At 36.8% G+C, this 19,715-nt stretch overlaps 2 protein-coding genes across 2 annotated transcripts in view; both read right to left on the bottom strand.

Annotated features, from left to right (window-relative positions):
* The window catches only part of LOC136813033 (sodium channel protein 1 brain-like), a 57,616-nt gene extending 55,921 nt beyond the window's left edge, over positions 1-1,695 (bottom strand). Inside the window, exon 1 of the mRNA XM_067069542.1 lies at positions 1,680-1,695. The gene's annotated coding sequence lies outside the window, so the exon portion shown is untranslated. The remainder of the gene's footprint in view (positions 1-1,679) is intronic.
* A 3,623-nt stretch (positions 1,696-5,318) lies between these two features.
* LOC136812955 (serine-rich adhesin for platelets-like) overlaps positions 5,319-19,715 on the bottom strand; it is a 29,518-nt gene continuing 15,121 nt past the window's right edge. The window contains exons 15-22 of the mRNA XM_067069463.1: positions 18,757-18,926; positions 18,377-18,477; positions 16,958-17,114; positions 8,956-9,022; positions 8,275-8,408; positions 7,529-7,657; positions 6,766-6,922; positions 5,319-6,333 (exon numbers count right to left, since the gene is read on the bottom strand). Of these exons, the coding sequence (XP_066925564.1) occupies positions 5,696-6,333; positions 6,766-6,922; positions 7,529-7,657; positions 8,275-8,408; positions 8,956-9,022; positions 16,958-17,114; positions 18,377-18,477; positions 18,757-18,926 (1,553 nt within the window). The 3' untranslated portion in view covers positions 5,319-5,695. The remainder of the gene's footprint in view (positions 6,334-6,765; positions 6,923-7,528; positions 7,658-8,274; positions 8,409-8,955; positions 9,023-16,957; positions 17,115-18,376; positions 18,478-18,756; positions 18,927-19,715) is intronic.

Genomic DNA, 19,715 nt, shown 5'->3' with positions numbered 1-19,715 from the left:
TGGAAGCCTTATGTTCTTATATAGTTTGTTCTTATAAAAACGCGTACAGCATAAAGATACTAACAAAATGATGAAAATAAAAACACGTTAAGAACATTTTCAGGCTTCAAAGATTTTGGATGTTCTTAAAAAAGAACGTGTATAGCTACGTCAGCAACATAAAACATCATCCATCAAAACATGGTGAACTAAGAAAAATGTGAGTAGGTTCAGGTCTAGACAAAAGACCCGTCTCCTGTATTTTTTAGATCTGATATATACAGAACGAGTACGAGCTGTGAGGCAAAAAATCTACAGTGGGAAATTCGAATTTAGCGCTGTCATTACTTACTAAAATAAAAACCAAATTTCGGAACTTGCGTTTTCTCTAAGAAAGTGTGGCCCTAACCATGCTATATATTTCGCAATCAGTATATAAAATAAAGAAATCATAGCATGGATCTCCAGGCTAGTTCAGGTCTCGATTCATCAACAATAATTTTGAGCTACTGTACCTCTCATAAACAATCTTGTTACTTTGAAAAAAAAAGACAACTTCGTTCACTAGAAACGTTCTGTTTCAACACTTTCATCGATAAACGTTCCCTTATCAGACTGAATTTCTCTTTATGCTGATTGGTCTTTATCTAAAGTCTGGAAGATTGAAAATAAAAAGGTATTTAGACATAACAGGCAAATTAATCAATTCTGATGAATTTTTTCTGGTGACGACTTTTTCATTGGTTTGTGAAACATGGACCAATCGGTTCATTTTAAAAACTTTTTAGATTTCAAATGAAATGCAATGCAACACTTTGTCTTTCTTCAGACACGACAACATCCCGGACAGGGGCCGCGGCTCCAATTTGAAATGGATAGGGCCACGATATACAAACCGCCATTGTTGGGGCCGACGGGCTAAAATTTTTGAATTTTAGCACTTCTAGATCGCCTAAAACAGGTCTGTTTTGTGGTTACTAAACAGACTTTTGCTTGATTAATAAATTTTCTTTTTGCCTTGAAAAAATGTGATCGGCCCAAGGCCCGGCTGCCCCCCTGCTGCCGCAGCGCCTGCGGAAAGCCTAGAATATTCTTAATACACTCTTTTCTTTACAAGAGCAAGCTAATAAGAACATAAGGCTTCAATGGCCAGAATATTAAAAACATTCTAAGGCTTTGTCGACTCCAAAACACCCGATTTATAAGGGAAAATGGACAAAAATACTCACAAAACGGTGAAAATAAGAACATGTTAAGAAAATTTTTAGGCTTTAGATTTAAAAAGTTAAGAACATCCGAAGGCTTGTGCATGTTCTCAAATTTTATGCCCAGAAGCCCTATCGTGTCCTGTAAAAGCGCACAATTTTTACATAAATTAAAATCCTGGTAATTTATGCGAAATTTTATGACTCAATATTTCAATCTCAAAAAACCTATTAAATCATCTTGGGAGTTGAATATCTATTGATTGAACTGAGAATTTAAATCTTATTTCATTTATTTTAGGTGATAGGTTTTAAAGAATTTACTTGAAAAAGTTTGCCCCGGACACACTGTATACATATGTAGTTTAACAAACTGATATTATCCCGTAAAAATTATCGTATATTATATTATATACGTATTACTGTATTATACGGGTTATAATAGTGACTCCAGTCTACCCCAACTGCTGTCCAATCACAGAAAACAACACTAACCTTACAGTTCAAAACTAGAAACAGCGTAAAAGTTGTGTCAGTAGCTCCTCATTCCATCTTTGCAACTCAAGAATTACTTTATTACATGATAATAACAAATCCAACATGAATATTTTCAACAATCAAAAAGTAATGATTTTTCAAGATTCGCTTGTTACAAAAACAGAGAGTTGTCATACACAAGAAACATATGTACGAGCGAGAAATCATCATCAAAAAAAATGATTTTGTAATAAAAAGCATATCGAAGGGTTTGATTACTGTTAATTAGATGAGACGTGATAACTCTATTCCCAATAGGATCACTCAAATAATGAGCGTTTGAATATCAAATGCAATTATGGATAATGTTTTATTTCAATAGAAATGAACTGGCGGGTGATTGTACGCCCGCACACCCGAACCGCCAACTTTCTAATGTGATATCCATGGTGAAATTTTTTGAATGGAAGGTTCGTTAAAAGTACTGTCTGCGCAATTTTTGCTTTAAAATAAGGAACTATGCTCTACATGTTTTTTATAAAAACGTATGTATTTGCATCGTGTAGATTAGATCCTGGCTGGTAAATCTAAATTCAAGAATGACTGAATATGAATTATTTTGAAGGGAAAAAGTTTCCTGTTTCCAATGTTTTCAAATTAAAATCATTGAAAGTTATTTCCGCTTTCGAAGTTCCTATCTTAATCAAGACTAGCACTCAAGCTGTTTTTCTTTGAGGTTAACCTTGTCTACGAACAGAGCGTTGTGAAATTCACGCCCTACTTCTTTTTTCACTTCAATCAGTACACGTTTATTCTATCAAAACAAACTATATAAGAGCATAAGGCTTCAATGAAAAATATTAATTGTTCTTATAAGAAAAGTGTATAAATAAGAACAGGATAAAAACAATTTGAGCCTCAAAGTACCAAAAATAAGAACATAAATCCACTGGTTCTTCTATAAATTCGTACACGTTTTTTTATAAGAACAAACTATATAAGAACATAAAGCTTCGAGGGCTAATTTGCTAAGAAGAAATTAAGAACATTTTAAGGCTTTGAAGACCCTAGAACACCCAATTTCTTAGGGAAATGGACAAAAATACTCAAAAATGGCAAAAATAAGAACATGTTCAGAACATTTTTAGGCTTAAAACTCAAAAAGTTAAGAACATCAGACGTGTACCAGCCAGGGTCTTTGTAAAATCTAATCTAAACGATGCAAATAAGCAGTACAACACTGAAGAATATCACCAATATTCAATCATGGATCTACTTTAGGCGCACAAACTTTCGAGACGAAAATTCGCGAAATTCACGACATTTACTTTCGCGAATTTAAGGAAAAATATTTTTCGCGAGCATAAACTTTCGCGAATCAGGTCATAAAATTGAGAATTTTCACAAGAAATAATGGCTAAGAGGGACAAATCTTTCTTGGATTGGCTTGAAACATTTGTTCTTTGACTTATTAGTCTTTTAGCAGACTAAAAAGTGCCATAAAAGTTACATTTTATTCAAAGTTTGAAGTTTTACAGATTTTCTATTTTTTCAAGAATTTTTCGCGAGCATAAACTTACGCGAATGGCCCTTCCTAGAATTTTTAAAGATTTAATTTTACTTTCCTGAAAAGGGCCAAAATTCGCGAAAATCGCAAGAGTTTCTGTTCGCGAAAGTTTGTACGCCTAAAGTACTCTTTTTTATAAGAACAATTTTATAAGAACAATTTGAGGCTCAAAATCTCCAAAAAAAAAAAGAACAACTTAAGAACAATGCTGAGCCTGAAATTACTCAATTTCAAGCAATTTGGGTTCTAACTAGTGAAAATTGGGTATAACGCCTAAAATACCTCAATTACATCCTATAAGCAAGAACAGGATAAGAACAATTTGAGGCTCAAAGTGACAAGAAAAGCCGATCCTCAGCAAAATTATACTGGTTCTTAAGAAAAGTTTATCTTATAGAATTCGTGTTTGTAGTACCTGGTCACTGCAGCAATCAACTTTTAATGATTAAACACTATTTAGGAGGCCACCCCCCCCCCCAAAAAAAAAAAAAAAGAAATTGACAATCATGCATCCCTTTGAGAAAAGTCCAAATCACGTATCACGGCTCAAAAATCTTCCAAATCATGATTACGTTTTAACCTCGCATCACGCAATCACGAAGAAAAAATTACCAAATCACGTAATCACACTGCAAAAAAGTCCCTATCTCGTCATCACAAAACAACTTGGGGGCCTCATTTAGCAAATTAGAGATTATAAGTTTTACAAAAACAAAAAAAATGGAAAACAGTTCTTGAATAAATCTAAGATAAAGCATAATCGACTGTACTATAATATTACATAACCTGCTCCATACTTCAACTAGGCAATCAAGAACCATATGCCTGCTACATCAAAGATCATAAAAACAATATGACTCATAATCTCTAGTCAAACCTTTTTTCATATTCGTTGTAATTCGAATCTTTCAATAAAATATCTAACATCTAAGTCTAAGGCTCGTGGCTTAATATTGTCCAGAACTTAAAAGTATTATCCTAAGTTAATTTTAACTCCTTGACATTTAGTATTCAAGACAGCAGATTCGTTCCTCAAAAAGCTGTTGTCTTTAAAGAATCATTTGACTCATTCAACAAAAGGTTTCCAAAGATGTAAATATGAAACTTTACTGTTAAGATTATATAACTTTTGGTTACATTTACATCTACAGAAAAAAACTTCACGAATGAAAAAGAAAAACATTATGCTATATTTTCTTCAATTTCTTTTGACTGGGATAGTTATTTAATACAGCCTAGGAAGCTTGCAAAATTAATGATTCATGAACCTTTTTTTTTCATTAAAATTTCTACATCTATAAGAGATCCTACGTTTTTTTTTAACGTATAAGCCGAGTCAAGGGGATTCTCTCTGTGATTTGTTTCTTTGAGCAAAGACTCTTCAAAATATTGTAACGCCCCTAAGCCCTATCAAAACATCGCATTTGTTTTCGAGTTATTTCTATTGCGAAAAGAAGAGTTGCGAAATTAAAATGGTAATTTCTAGGAATTTCCAGAAATCAAATTTCACGTATCCGATAAAAACCTTATGCAGGGCCTGTAAAGGATACTCTAATGACTCTACCTTCGAATCGACTATTAGTATTTGGCTCAAAAATCAAATTTTTCTTCATTATGAGCTAATTAGCCTATATGAAATGGGCTAATTTGCTTATTCTAGGCTAATTAGGTGATATTCCGAGATGATAGGCTAATTTGAAGTTATTCCTGACTGCTAGAGTTGAAACTACTGGGTGGAAAATGAAGCCACTTATTTTCATCCATAACGTGTGAACTGCGTGGTTTTCACACAAACGCCAGATTGACAAATCTTAAGGTTTCACTTTTCTTGCTTGATAAGATTGAAGATTTCTTTCGAATCATTCGGGCTTTAAACTCAATGGTGTGACCGCTTACGTTATTAACGTTATTAAGTGATGTAAGGTTCCAAAGTTTTACGACAATGACCCATTTGTGTCCTAAAGCCATTTGATCGACATTAGCTCGCGAAGGCGTTATTGACAATTCGCAAACTGACCCTTTCTCTTGTTATTTTTAGACGTTTGGCGGAGATATAACCATAATTTGTTGTATTTTTTACACGATTCGAATATATTTTAAACAATAAAATTTAGTGCGTTATCAAAAATAAAAAATCTATTTACACTCTCTTAGTATTTACAATGTTTGAACGTAAAATTTGAAACATTTAAAACTAAAATGGAATCAACAATAATTCATTTGGTATGAAGTGATACCATTGTGGTCCAAAGAATCGGGTATACATTTCTTTACTATGTCTTCTATCGAATGGGGAAGAATTTCGTGTAAATCACTGCTGTTCACGTTCTTTCCACTGCAATAGTTTTCGAAGTCCCTTTTGTGTTGTAAAAATATGTAAACTCTGGGTCACCTGAAAGATGATGGGTCAAATCAAAAATTAAAAAGTTTTCCTTTTTTAGCCATCGAGTTTCTTTGTGTTATTTTACTATCCACCGACTTTTTCGACATCTTTTTTGTCTTTTGGAAAATGTATCAAAACTGGTAGTCCTTCATCATCGTCTGGTGTCTGATCAACGTTTTTACTACTTGTACGTACTATAGAAGCAGGGCTCTGAGTTCTTGGCTCTGGACCTTTAATTCGACTCGTAACCGGCGCCTCAGGACCCTCCAAAGGATCGTTTTCGTCAATTATTGCGCAAGGGTCATGATTTTCCCAACTCGTTAAAGGTCGTTCAAATTCTCGAGGAGTTCTTGTCGTTTGTCGTTCAACGAAAACATCATCATCGTTTTCGTTAAACAAGGAATTTCTCGTCATAAAGAAACTTCCGTCTAATGATTCAACGCCGTGACGTATGAATACTGATTGTGACGGTGTTATAGCGTATAAATTCTCCCGGGCCACATCTACGTCACCGTTTTCTGAATCTCTTGGTGTAGATGGTGTAACTCTACGCTTACGTCGACGAAGGCAATGTAAATGAGGCTTTACGTGTCTACCGACAATCTCCTTCTCGTACCGGTTGCAAATGCTTTCGAGAATTTTTGGGTAATTTGTGACGAATTCATCAACGTGCTTTGATAGCTCCTGATTGGTTTTCTGTTTTGAACATTCCAATAGGTACTCTGTGGAAGACGAAAAATAATAGATCCATTGATTATAAAGATTATTGAAGGAAAGCCCACTTGTCTTTCAAAAAATATGGTGTACTGTTCCTAGTCTCCAAGTAAGTTGAGTTGCAGTAAGTCAAGTCTGAATTAACTGTGGACCCTCTTGCCATGATGAAGGACTTAATCAAATTTCTGACAAACAAAAAAAAAACATTCTAAAACATGAGGTTTACTTTTACATTCGACCTAATCCGGGGGGAGGGACACTCAAGGTAAACGACTTAGTACGTGCGGCCCTTAAGGATCATTTTTCCAAGCCTTCCAAAACGAGAAAGAGTGCACGGGTGTAAAATTTTGGAAAATCTGACCTGGGCCTAGAACTCGAGGTTGAAATCAAATTAGTTTTAAAATGAGACTCAAAGATACTGAGGGCTAGTTTTAACTTACCGGGCACCACTCTATTTCTTCTGATTCTGATTTGATGAACAAAAAAACCAATACAGGATAAAACAGCTATAAGAATGAAGACCACGATGAGTGTTGTATGGAGTGGTTTGGAGTCTGGATCGAAGATAGATTTCACTTCGCCTGATCTGTCAATTATCTGTAACAGAAAATGAAGCTGGGTAAGAAAGTTATGTATGAAGGAAATCTTGGATAGAGTTTGGTATAAGTTTACTATTATAAACATCTAATTAGAGCTCGAATGGGAAATGATAGAAATTCGAATTACTGTAGCGAGAGTTCAATGTTTTATTGCTCGTTAACAGATGTGACAGTTTGCGGAGGAGCAGAAATGATTGTCTGAATAGATCTTTTTATCTTGAACTACCCCGTGCTATCTATCAAACCTTATCCGCCGCTGTTAGGCAGTGCTAAGAAAAGCGTAGCACTTTCAAAAAAGCTCTCATGAAATGATTTTGGTTTGTCGTGAATGAGAAACGGCCCCTGAGGGTTTATATTAAGCTCTGTGTATCTGACTCCTGTCATCTAAAAGCACTCTTTCAGCGGTATTAGACAAGATTTCCAAAGCAACAACTATGAAGAAGAGCTCTTAAATCAAGTTATTTGTATGATGACAATAACAATCAATTCTTTTAACGTATTTCTTGAAAGGAAATCTGCACAGATTTGTGATTTTTCCTCTTTGAAAAGAATAGGAAAAAGCATTGTAACAGATGCACGAATCCTATGAAATAGGCTAACTTACAGTAAGTGGTTTGGTCTGGTTAGAAATGATATTGAGGATTCGATCTTCATTGCTCTTGATGTAAACATCGACAGCGCTCGCCACATTCTCCAATGCACCTGCTAACACAAATCCGTACGCTTTTCGTGCCTGTAAAGAAGACAAAGATACTTCTATACTTTCTTTCTAAGAAAAATTGAGAAAGGTTCGAGTCCTCTAATCTTTCAAAATCCAAAACGCATAAAAAAACTTTTTGCTCGTTAGAATGTGATTTCCAAGCAGATTTTGATTGTTACTCAAGCTTCGATCTCATCCTTATCATATTCGACACGGCCCTTTAAGACAGAGCATGGTGACGGATAATCTGTTTTAAGATTATTTAAAATAGTCTGAAAAGTCTTGATGGGGGGCATTGGGTTTTCTAACTGACGGTATGTGCGTTGAAAAAATTGGCTTTTAGAATTGCACCCTTACAGTGCAGCAGAAAATCGGTGAAATTAGTACCCTTAATATGCATTTTTCTCATAATTTTAACTCTTATAGAACAAAAAAAAACAGAATTTTCAGGCGAAAATTGCAATTTTTCCCGGATTTGATGAAACTTTCACCCTTACAGTGCATTTTCAAAAGTCCACTCTTAGAGTGAATTTTTGATATCTTGAAAAACATACCCTTAGCCGCCACACGTACCCGTCGGTCAATTTGACTGATTGCCCCCTCCCCCCAAATAAAGTCAAAGCTTTCAATAAATTATGATATGCGCTTACATGTATAATTTCTTTAACATCAAATTCAGAGCTAGATGTAATTTCAGGGTATTCTGCTAGTGTATACACATCCATAAGCATTGCGTCGACATCACCATTCAATAAGGCCCTTTTCATCTCCTCGATCGATAGTTCTAGGAAAAAAGACGATAAATGATTAGCTGCGGATCTGAGCTTGACCTTTTCAAACTTTTGGTAGATAATCCATAGACTACACAATGGACACATCCATATGTTTTTAAGTCTCTCTTTGAAAAGGTTTTACGGTTGAAGCAAAGCAGGATCTGATAGCCTAATTCATTGCTAATTGAGGGCGGAAACATTCCATAAAGATGCAAAAGAAAGCCGACGTTATACCCCTTCCCACTGGAAAAATTGGTCAAAATATCGTCCCACGGTGGAAATTTATACTCCAATTTTTTCCCCACTGAAAATATTCGAATAAGCGAATCCTCACTGCAAAATATTATGCTATTTTCTCATCCCCACTGAATTTTCTAACTTTAACTAATTTAGATCCCCAGCCACAAAAACATGGAGATATCAATCCTATTGAATTTCAGTCCGTTATTTTTACAACCACTGGCTGAAACAAATCCTACCGGGTCTCTGAGGTATACAATAAATGAGATCTGGGTTACTACATTTTGAGAAGTTTGATAATGAAGAAAGGAAACCTACTAGGCACCGGTTCTGCATTACGACGAACTGCCGTATTTTCTTCAATGGAATCTTTCATTACGGCCACCTGGAAAGTAAGCAGTTAAACAAATTGAAAACATCTTCTATATACTAAAAGTCTAATTTTCTATGAGCCGTGGGGGAGCCATTATGGATTTTTGAGATGGGGGATTCGAGAGTTACGTGACCGATTTTGGTTGGTTGTTTGGTTGGATGGGTGGTTGAAAACGAAAGCGAAAGTGGTCAGGGAAAAGTGTGGAAATTAGCGTTTTTGTGAAGAAGTCGTTGCAGTGCAAATCTTTCGCAAATTTGAAAAACCACTTTCCCGTGGAAATAATTGACGTTTTTTGGTTTTTTGGGACCCTTGGGGCATAAGCTACCCGTTCGCCGCGAAAATTCCGAAATTCGCGAATTGACCGTTGACAACATTAGGGGTAAAGGGACCCAATGACGTCACAGATTTGGGAAAAACTTCAAAATGCGATATCTCGAGTTTGAAAAGGAGTTGGGAGGTCGGTGACCCCTCATTGGATCGAGAATTTTATGGAGAATAAGATGGGAGAGTTTATATGGCTTGAGTCTGACTTTAAAATTTGGCTGAATTTTTAGGCGTTTTCAGTTGATGACGTCATCAAAACAGGAAAAATGCGATATCTCGAGATTGGATAGGAGCTGGGAAGTCGTTGACCCCTTATTTGATCGAAAATTTAATGGATAATAAGTTGGAAGGGGTAATAGTTGGTATATAGAAACTTTCAAAAATAAATATATTTAAATTGAGGCTTTTTTGGTCCGATGACGTCATCAAAACCTTAAAAATACAATATCTCGAGTTTGAGAAGGATTTCAGTAATGATTGACCCCACATTAGATCGGAAATCATCAAGAGAATATTTTGGTTAAATGACAAATTGATTTCAGTGAAGTAAAAAGTTTATTACCCTTTCGATGACGTCACTTAGGGCCAAAATGACGTCACCAAACATAAAATATGCGATTTTTCAAGCTTCGATTATTGATAAGTGGTAATATTTCGTTTTTCGGCTTACAATATACAAATCAGATCTTTTTATACTCCCCCACCATCCAAAGGGCTTTTGATGTGTTCAACAACACTCTACTCGGCGGGTGCGACGCCGGGTGACGGCTAGTCTATATACTAAAAGTCTAATTCTCTATGAGCCGTGGGGGAGCCATTATGGATTTTTGAGATGGGGGTTCGAGAGTTACGTGACCGATTTTGGTTGGTTTTTTGGTTGGATGGATGGTTCAAAACGAAAGCGAAAGTGGCCAGGGGAAGAGTGTGGAAATTAGCGTTTTTGCGAAGAAGTCGTTGCAGTGCAAATCTTTCGCAAATTTAAAAACCCACTTTCCCGTGGAAATAATTGACGTTTTTGGGTTTTTTGGGACCCTTGGGGCATAAGCTACCCGTTGACCGCAAAAATTCCGAAATTCGCGAATTAACCGTTGACAACATTAGGGGTAAAGGGACAATGACGTCACAGATTTTGGAAAAACTTCACAATGCGATATCTCGAGTTTGAAAAGGAGTTGGGAGGTCGGTGACCCCTCATTGGATCGAGAATTCTATGGCGAATAAGATGGAAGGGGTTATAAGGCTTGAAAGTGAATTTGAAATTTGGCTTAAATTTTAGGCGTTTTCAGTTGATGACGTCATCAAAACATGAAAAATGCGATATCTCGAGATTGGAAACGGGTTGGGAGGTCGTTGACCCCTCATTGGATCGGAAATTTAATGAAGAATAAGTTGGGAGGGGTAAAAGTGGGTATATAGAAACTTTCAAAAGTAAATGTCCGATGACGTCATCAAAAGCTAAAAAATACAATATCTCGAATTTGATAAGGATTTAAGCAATGGATGACCCCTCATTGGATCGGAAATCATCGTGAGAATCTTTTGGCTATATGACAGATTGATTTCAGTGAAGTGAAAAGCTCATTACCCTTTCGGTGACGTCACAAAACATTAAATTTGCAATATCATTAGTTTACAACCATTTAAAGTGGAAATTTTTTGTTGTTTGGGTTTACAAATCAGATCTTTTGACCCTCCCCACCATCCAAAGGGATTATGATGCGTTCAGCTTATCTACTCCTCGGCGGGTGCGACGCCGGGTGACGGCTAGTCTATATTACTAAACGTAGAATGTGAGTGAGCCGTGAGGGGGCCATTATGGATTTTTGAGATGGGGGTTCGAGAGTTACGTGACCGATTTTTTGGTTGGATGGTTGGGTGGGTGGTTGAAAACGAAAGCGAAAGTGGTCAGGGGAAGAGTGTGGAAATTAGCGTTTTTGTGAAGAAGTCGTTGCAGTGCAAATCTTTCGCAAATTTAAAAACCCACTTTCCCGTGGAAATAATTGACGTTTTTTGGTTTTTTGGGACCCTTGGGGCATAAGCTACCCGTTGAACGCAAAAATTTCAAAATTCGCGAATTCATCGTTGAAAACATTAGGGGTAAAGGGACCCAATGACGTCACAGATTTGGGAAAAACTTCAAAATGCGATATCTCGAGTTTGAAAAGGAGTTGGGAGGTCGGTGACCCCTCATTGTATCGAGAATTTTATGGAGAATAAGATGAGAAAGGTTATAAGGCTTGAGTGTGACTTTAAAATTTGGCTGAATTTTTAGGCGTTTTTAGTTGATGACGTCATCAAAACAGGAAAAATCCAATATCTCGAGATTGGAAAGGAGTTAGGAGATGGTTGACCCATCATTTGATGGGAAATTTAATGGAGAATAAGCTGGGAGGGTAGGAGTTGGTATATAGAGACTTTCGAAAATAAATATATTCAAATTGAGGCATTTTGGGTCCGATGACGTCATCAAAACCTGAAAAATACAATAACTGGAGTTTGAGAAGGATTTCAGTAATGATTGACCCCTCATTGGATCGGAAATCATCAATAGAACCTTTTCAGTCAATGAAGAAATACTTTCAGTGAAGTGAAAAGTTTATTGCCCTTTCGATGACGTCACTTAAGGCCCAAATGACGTCACCAAACATTAAATATGCGATTTATCGAGTTTTGATCGGTCTCAAGTGGCAATTTTTCGTTCTTTGGGATTGATTCAGTCTATAGTTTCTCCTTTACTATCCAAAGGGCTTAGGATGCGTTCAGCTTATCTACTCCTCGGCGGGTGCGACGCCGGGTGACGGCTAGTCTATATACTAAAAGTCTAATTCGTATTGAGCTGTGGGGGGCCATTATGGATTTTTGAGATGGGGGTTCGAGAGTTACGTGACCGATTTTTTGGTTGGTTGGATGGATGGGTGGTGGAAAACGAAAGCGAAAGTGGTCAGGGGAAGAGTGTGAAAATTAGCGTTTTTTAAAGAAGTCGTTGCAGTGCAAATCTTTCGCAAATTTAAAAACCCACTTTCCCGTGGAAATAATTGACGTTTTTTGGTTTTTTGGGACCCTTGGGGCATAAGCTACCCGTTGACCGCAAAAATTTCAAAATTCGCGAATTGACCGTTGATAACATTAGGGGTAAAGGGACCCAATGACGTCACAGATTTGGGAAAAACTCGAAAATGCGATATCTCGAGTTTGAAAAGGAGTTGGGAGGTCAGTGACCTCTCATCGGATCGAGAATTTTATGGAGAATACGATGGAAGGGTTTATATGGCTTGAGTGTGACTTTAAAATTTGGCTGAATTTTTAGGCGTTTTCAGATGATGATGTCATCAAAACAGAAAAAATGCGATATCTCGAGATTGGAAAGGAGTTTGGAGGTCATTGACCCCTCAATGGATCGGGAATTGAATGGAGAATCAGTTGGGAGGGGTAAAAGTGGGTATATAGAAACTTTAGAAAATAAATATATTCAAATTGGGGCATTTTGGGTCCGATGACGTCATCAAAACCTAAAAAATACAATATCTCGAGTTTGAGAAGGATTTATGCAATGATTGACCCCTCATTGGACCGGAAATCATCAAGAGAATCGTTTGGATGAATAACAAATTGATTTCAGTGAAGTAAAAAGTTTATTACCCTTTCGATGACGTCACTTAGGGCCAAAATGACGTCACCAAACATGAAATATGCGGTTTTCCGAGTTTTGATCAGTGAAAAGTGGTAATATTTCGTTCTTTGGGCTTACAATATACAATTTTTACCCTCCCCCACCATCCAAAGGGCTTTTGATGTGTTCAACAACACTCTACTCGGCGGGTGCGACGCCGGGTGACGGCTAGTCTATATACTAAAAGTCTAATTCTCTATGAGCCGTGGGGGAGCCATTATGGATTTTTGAGATGGGGGTTCGAGAGTTACGTGACCGATTTTTTGGTTGGTTGGATGGATGGGTGGTGGAAAACGAAAGCGAAAGTGGTCAGGGGAAGAGTGTGAAAATTGGCGTTTTTGGGGAGAAGTCGTTGCAGTGCAAATCTTTCGCAAATTTAAAAACCCACTTTCCCGTGGAAATAATTGACGTTTTTTGGTTTTTTGGGACCCTTGGGGCATAAGCTACCCGTTGACCGCAAAAATTCCAAAATTCGCGAATTGACCGTTGACAACATTAGGGGTAAAGGGACCCAATGACGTCACAGATTTAGGAAAAACTTCAAAATGCGATATCTCGAGTTTGAAAAGGAGTTAGAAGGTCGGTGACCCCTCATTGGATCGAGAATTTTATGGAGAATAAGATGACAGGGTTTGTATGGCTTAGATATGACTTTGAAATTTGGCTGAATTTTTAGGCGTTTTCAGTTGATGACGTCATCAAAACAGGAAAAATGCGATATCTTGAGATTGGATAGGAGTTAGAAAATGGTTGACCCCTCATTGGATCGGAAATTTAATGGAGAATGGGTTGGAAGGGGTAAGCGTGGGTATATAGGAACTTTCGAAAATGAATTTAATCAAATTGGGCATTTTGGGTCCGATGACGTCATCAAAATTTAAAAAATACAATATCTCGAGTTTGAGAAGGATTTATGCAATGATTGACCCCTCATTGGATCGGAAATCATCAAGAGAATCTTTTGGATGAATGACAAATTGATTTCAGTGAAGTTAAAAGTTGATTACCCTTTCGATGACGTCACTTAGGGCCAAAATGACGTCACCAAACATGAAATATGCGGTTTTCCGAGTTTTGATCAGTGAAAAGTGGTAATATTTCGTTCTTTGGGTTTACAATATACAAATCAGATCTTTTTATACTCCCCCATCATCCAAAGGGCTTTTGATGTGTTCAACAACACTCTACTCGGCGGGTGCGACGCCGGGTGACGGCTAGTCTATATACTAAAAGTCTAATTTTCTATGAGCCGTGGGGTGGCCATTTTGGATTTTTGAGATGGGGGTTCGAGAGTTACGTGACCGACTTTTTGGTTAGATGGTTGGGTGGGTGGTCGAAAACGAAAGCGAAAGTGGTCAAGGGAAGAGTGTGAAAATTAGCGTTTTTTAAAGAAGTCGTTGCAGTGCAAATCTTTCGCAAATTTAAAAACCCACTTTCCCGTGGAAATAATTGACGTTTTTTGGTTTTTTGGGACCCTTGGGGCATAAGCTACCCATTGACCGCAAAAATTTCAAAATTCGCGAATCGACCGTTGATAACATTAGGGGTAAAGAGACCCAATGACGTCACAGATTTCGGAAAATCTTCAAAATGCGATATCTCGAGTTTGAAAAGGAGTTGGGAGGTCGTCGACCCCTCATTGGATCGAGAATTTTATGGAGAATAAGATGGGAGGGTTTATATGGCTTGAGTGTGACTTTAAAATTTGGCTGAATTTTTAGGCGTTTTCAGTTGATGACGTCATCAAAACAGGAAAAATGCTATATCTCGAGATTGGATAGGAGCTGGGAAGTCGTTGACCTCTCTTTGGATCGGAAATTTAATGAAGAATAAGTTGGGAGGGGTAAGAGTAGCTATATAGAAACTTCAAAATTAGAAATAGTCAAATTGAGGCTTTTTCGGTCCGATGACGTCATTAAAAACGGAAAAATATAATATCTCGAGTTTGAGAACGATTTAAGCAATGATTGACCCCTCATTGGATCGGAAATCATCAAGAGAATATTTTGGTTAAATGACAAATTGATTTCAGTGAAGTAAAAAGTTGATTACCCTTTCGATGACGTCACTTAGGGCCAAAATGACGTCACCAAACATAAAATATGCGATTTTTCAAGCTTCGATTATTGATAAGTGGTAATATTTCGTTTTTTCGGCTTACAATATACAAATCAGATCTTTTTATACTCCCCCACCATCCAAAGGGCTTTTGATGTGTTCAACAACACTCTACTCGGCGGGTGCGACGCCGGGTGACGGCTAGTACTATACTAAATGAGTTTATGAAAAATGTCTGTAACGCTAGCCCAGTAACATATGTTAAGGTTTCTAAAATTTGAACGCCGCGGCTGGAAAACCTATCCACCTTCGATACAAAAAGTCTCGCGCTAAGTTTGACAAGCGTAGAAAACTCGGGTTAGAGAAGACTCTACACTGCTATTTGTAAACGAAAAAAGTTCTGACGTCAATTTCATGAAAAAGTACTGCGACGTCACAAAGTTTCAAATAAAAAGGTGTGGCATTTTTGTTGCACGATTTCGAATTATTTTATATCAACACACGCAACAAAATCCAACATTGTTATTTGATGATTAAACTTCGTCTAACATTATTTAAAAAGGTTTCAATGTTGGTTGCATTGCATATGCGCCGGTCTTAAGCTGTCCTCATGTGAAGCCAACAAACGGGAAAATTTTGACTAATGTAGAAAGTTTAGAAGTATAATTTTTATTATTGTATTCGGGATTTTAAGCCAAAACGATGTCAGGAATTAACCCACATTATCGTATTTTAAAGGCTTTTGATGTGCAAGCAAAACCGTTAACCGGCGTTGGCGACGACGGGAACCGTCTAGTATAGTCGATTCAAACTTCAGTGGGTAAAAAGGTCAAAACAAATCTCAGTGCAGATTTTCTTTGGTAAGTTTCTACTATAGTGGTGGTAGTATCTCACGAATAATCTGAATTAAGAATTCGGGCGAGAATGCTGGAATTAGCTATTTTCTACTCTATTACCTCGGGCATTTCGATTTGAGAGGGCTACCAGGCTATATTCCCTACCTTACCACCTTACAAACTTATAACCTTCCTTATACCCTAAGCTCATCCTAAATTTTAAGTCTAAATTTGTAAAAACTCAGACTTAACCCTTTCAGTCCCAGAGTTTTCACAGCTACTTTCCCAGAGCCGTAAAACGAGTTTTTGAATGCATTTACTCATGCTTCAATATCTCTGGAATCACTAAACCTAGTCCTCTAAAGTTTTCGCCCTTTTTCACTTATAGTATGAGGATCATTTTGATAGAAAAACAATTGAAAAATGACGTCATCAGCGTGTCACGTGACCAGAGAGAGGCAAAAAAAAATTTGAAAACAGCATTTTTTTGCCATTCAATGGTAATTTTTTTTTATGAAAAAATGATTTAAACCCATTCATTCTTCTGATAAATGTTTAGCACAACAGTATCTACTAACTGAAAAAAGAATTATTTGATTAGCCCTCATAGAAAAATCATAATGATTGATAGAAGTTGTAAAAAATCCCATTTTCGGCCTTACAGATTTTGCTTGCAAAAATTTTTGTAAATACTTTTGTGAACAAAACTTTTTACTCGAACAAGCTTTTTTTACGCGGTTTTTTGCACACGACGCGCTATCTTATCTTCTTTGAAAGCTGTTTAAAGATATCTCTTTATTTCCCGCCAAAACATCACAATTTAAAAAATAAATCAGGGACCGCTATGCAGTCCTCTGGGAAAAAACGACGGGTCCAAAGGGACCGCAGTGCGGTCGCGTGGGACTGAAAGGGTTAAAACTTTACATTACTGAATTTGAAGTTAAACAACTTTAAAATCAATACAATTGTGGATTTTGTAATTGGAAGGAATGCTCCTTTTTCCCAACTATTATGACTAATTACTATGCATGTATGATAGGGTTATAAAAAAATCCGAACCTTAGTGCCATATAGCTTGACATCCTTTTGAATATTGAGAGACATAAGAGTAGTGACGAGTGATCCAACAATCAGTGAGTTCATGATAATACCGATTAATGACCAGACCATGGCCAGAACGCGTGATTGAATACGACGTGGGATGAAATCACCAAATCTAAAGAAATAAGACGGAGGTCGAAATCGCAATTCTAAACTCGAGCTACAATCAGTGCCATAACATATTGGTAATTTTGGCTATTTTACCATTTTTCGAAAATTGAAGTTCAAGCGAGAATGTCAATTTCGGGCCCTTCAACTTGGTTTCATCGAATATTTCGATCTAGGAGGGATTTATTGGTTTCTAGGCTATATTTCAAGCACTACTGGACCATTTTTGAACTTTTGAATCCTGAGATCCTATACCCCGGGGGTCCACTTAAAGCTTTTTGATAGACTGAAGTGGCCCGGTAGTATATGGTAATATGCTTTTGCTTAGGCGGACTGTAAAACATTCTAGAGTTATGACTGTAAAACAGTCCGCCAGATTTTAGTTGTTTTTGGAAGATAAAAACAGTATGAAGCAATGTTTCTATTTGAGAATAAGGGATTGCAAATCTGTTATTGATGTTTGTTTCTCATTTTTGACTATACCTTTCAACTCCGAGCAGTTTTTTTGTTATTTGGATTTTAGACATTCTTTTTCAAAATGGCAACTTCGTCAAATGCTCCTAGTCTACTTCATTGAACTCAGCGTCATCAAAAATCATCAAAAAGCAAAGTTCAGCCAGAAGTATACTCTAGTCTAGAGATCCTAAGGTCTTGAGTCTAGCGTTAAAAATAAGAGTTAAAACTCTACCCTTCCAACCTAATTTAGAGCGCTTCAAAATTGTTTGTGGTTATAAAATTTCGTTGGGAATTTCCCTTTTGTGCCAAGTATTTTGGCACTGATTGTAGTGATGAATCTGCTACTCGACTTGAGTCACTTATAATCCGTGTATACAGTATAATATGGATGCTGTTTGCTAATGCGATTATTGTTACGAGATAATGTCAGTTGGCTCAAACTTCAAATTATCCGTTCCATTATCCTGCGCTTTTTTTAACAATGTCCGAAATAGTCATCTAGCATGCTAGAAGACTACTCCACTATCATAGGACATTTCACAGTTGTAAAGCATAATGGGTAATATAAGGACCACTGCGCGCTAATGACGACTGGCTATTGGTCCAAAGATTTGAAAATTTTTGAAGATTATTGCGCCTAGCCATCAGAAAGCCGTTATGGAGGCGGAATCAGTCCTGATTACCCATGGTCCATTTCGATTGTGAAATGGCATATAAACCCACTAATTGATTAAGGGACTTACACAAACACGCTAAACTATATAAAAAAGATACATGGATCAGTCTCTTCGGACACGAAAAATACATACTCACCCTTGACTACCTTGAGTTACAAAAGCCCAATACCAGCCTTCAAAGATACCACGCAATGCACCGGTGGAAAAATCTCCCTCGTTATAAAGACGTGGGTTTTCCTATGGGGGAAAAATAACAATAGTGTAAAATCATTGAAAGTAAACGTAAAATTACTGAAAGTAAACGTAAGATTTCTGAAAGTAAACGTAAATTCATTGAAAATAAACGTAAAATTACTGAAAGTTACTGAAAGTAAACGTAAAATTACTGAAAGTAAGCGTAAAATTTATGAAAATAAACATGAAATTACTGAAAGTAAACGTAAAATTACTGAAAATTACTGAAAATAAGCGTAAAATTACTAAAAGTAAACGTAAAATTTCTGAACGTAAACGTACCATTATCCAAACCAAGAATCCAACAATGACCATAAATAAGAAATTTAACAAAAAGATGGGCCATATTTTCAACATATCTCCAATCAGTGTTTCGATCATGTCATTTATAGTCATAACCTTGACGACGACTGCGATTCCAGGGTGATGTACCAATGAAATAAATTTGTACCCTGGAAAAAAGGTTGCTTAGTTTATTTCTGATGCGGCGTTTGGACTACACGTTTTTTATATAAGAACAAACTATATAAAAACATAAGGCTTCCATGGCCAAAATGCTAAGAACAATGGTAAGAACAAGCTAAGAGCATTTTAAGGCTTTGTGAGCTCTAAAACACCCCGCGTTTTGTTTCCACGTCTAAATTGCAACGTGTATTCATGTTCATAGCGTATTGTAGTGGGTAAGTAAATTTCTCAATCAACTACCGTCGTTTTTTATAAGATTCCTATTTCCGCACAAAGATTCCTTTGCCACTTTACTAGCAGAAAAAGACCAGGATTTGGGCAGTTGAAAAATGGTGAGTAAACAAAAGATTTTCCGTACCATTAGAAACAAACTTTTTCCAATCTACAATCCTGGACAGAACTGTTTGTCCACCCCCCTCCCCCCAATATCAGTGTTGATGTTGAGTCTTGTGAAGGTGCAAAAATTCAACTCCAACATTGATTTTGGGGGGAGAGGGGGACTTTGTCGGTAGAAATAAGTTATTGGACATCAGTTTTGACCACGATTGTAATGCCGGTTACACCCCAGGAAAATAGCGGAAAGATTCCGGAAAAGTGCAGAAATGGGAAACTTATAAAAACTATGAGACAAACGCTTTATTAATTCATGTACCCACAGTTAATCAACTTAAAATTCTAAAAGCAAATGTTTTTACAAAATTCTGATGTTTGATGATTACCTACTCTTTAGTGTTATATATTCTCAGTTTGGAATTGATACAAGAGAGAATTGTGAG

Source organism: Clytia hemisphaerica, unplaced genomic scaffold (genome assembly GCF_902728285.1).
Source record: "Clytia hemisphaerica strain Z4C2 unplaced genomic scaffold, Clytia hemisphaerica genome assembly, whole genome shotgun sequence".
NCBI lineage: Eukaryota > Metazoa > Cnidaria > Hydrozoa > Leptothecata > Clytiidae > Clytia > Clytia hemisphaerica.
Note: the sequence above shows the minus strand (reverse complement) of the source record. Positions and strands in the feature narration are given on the sequence as shown.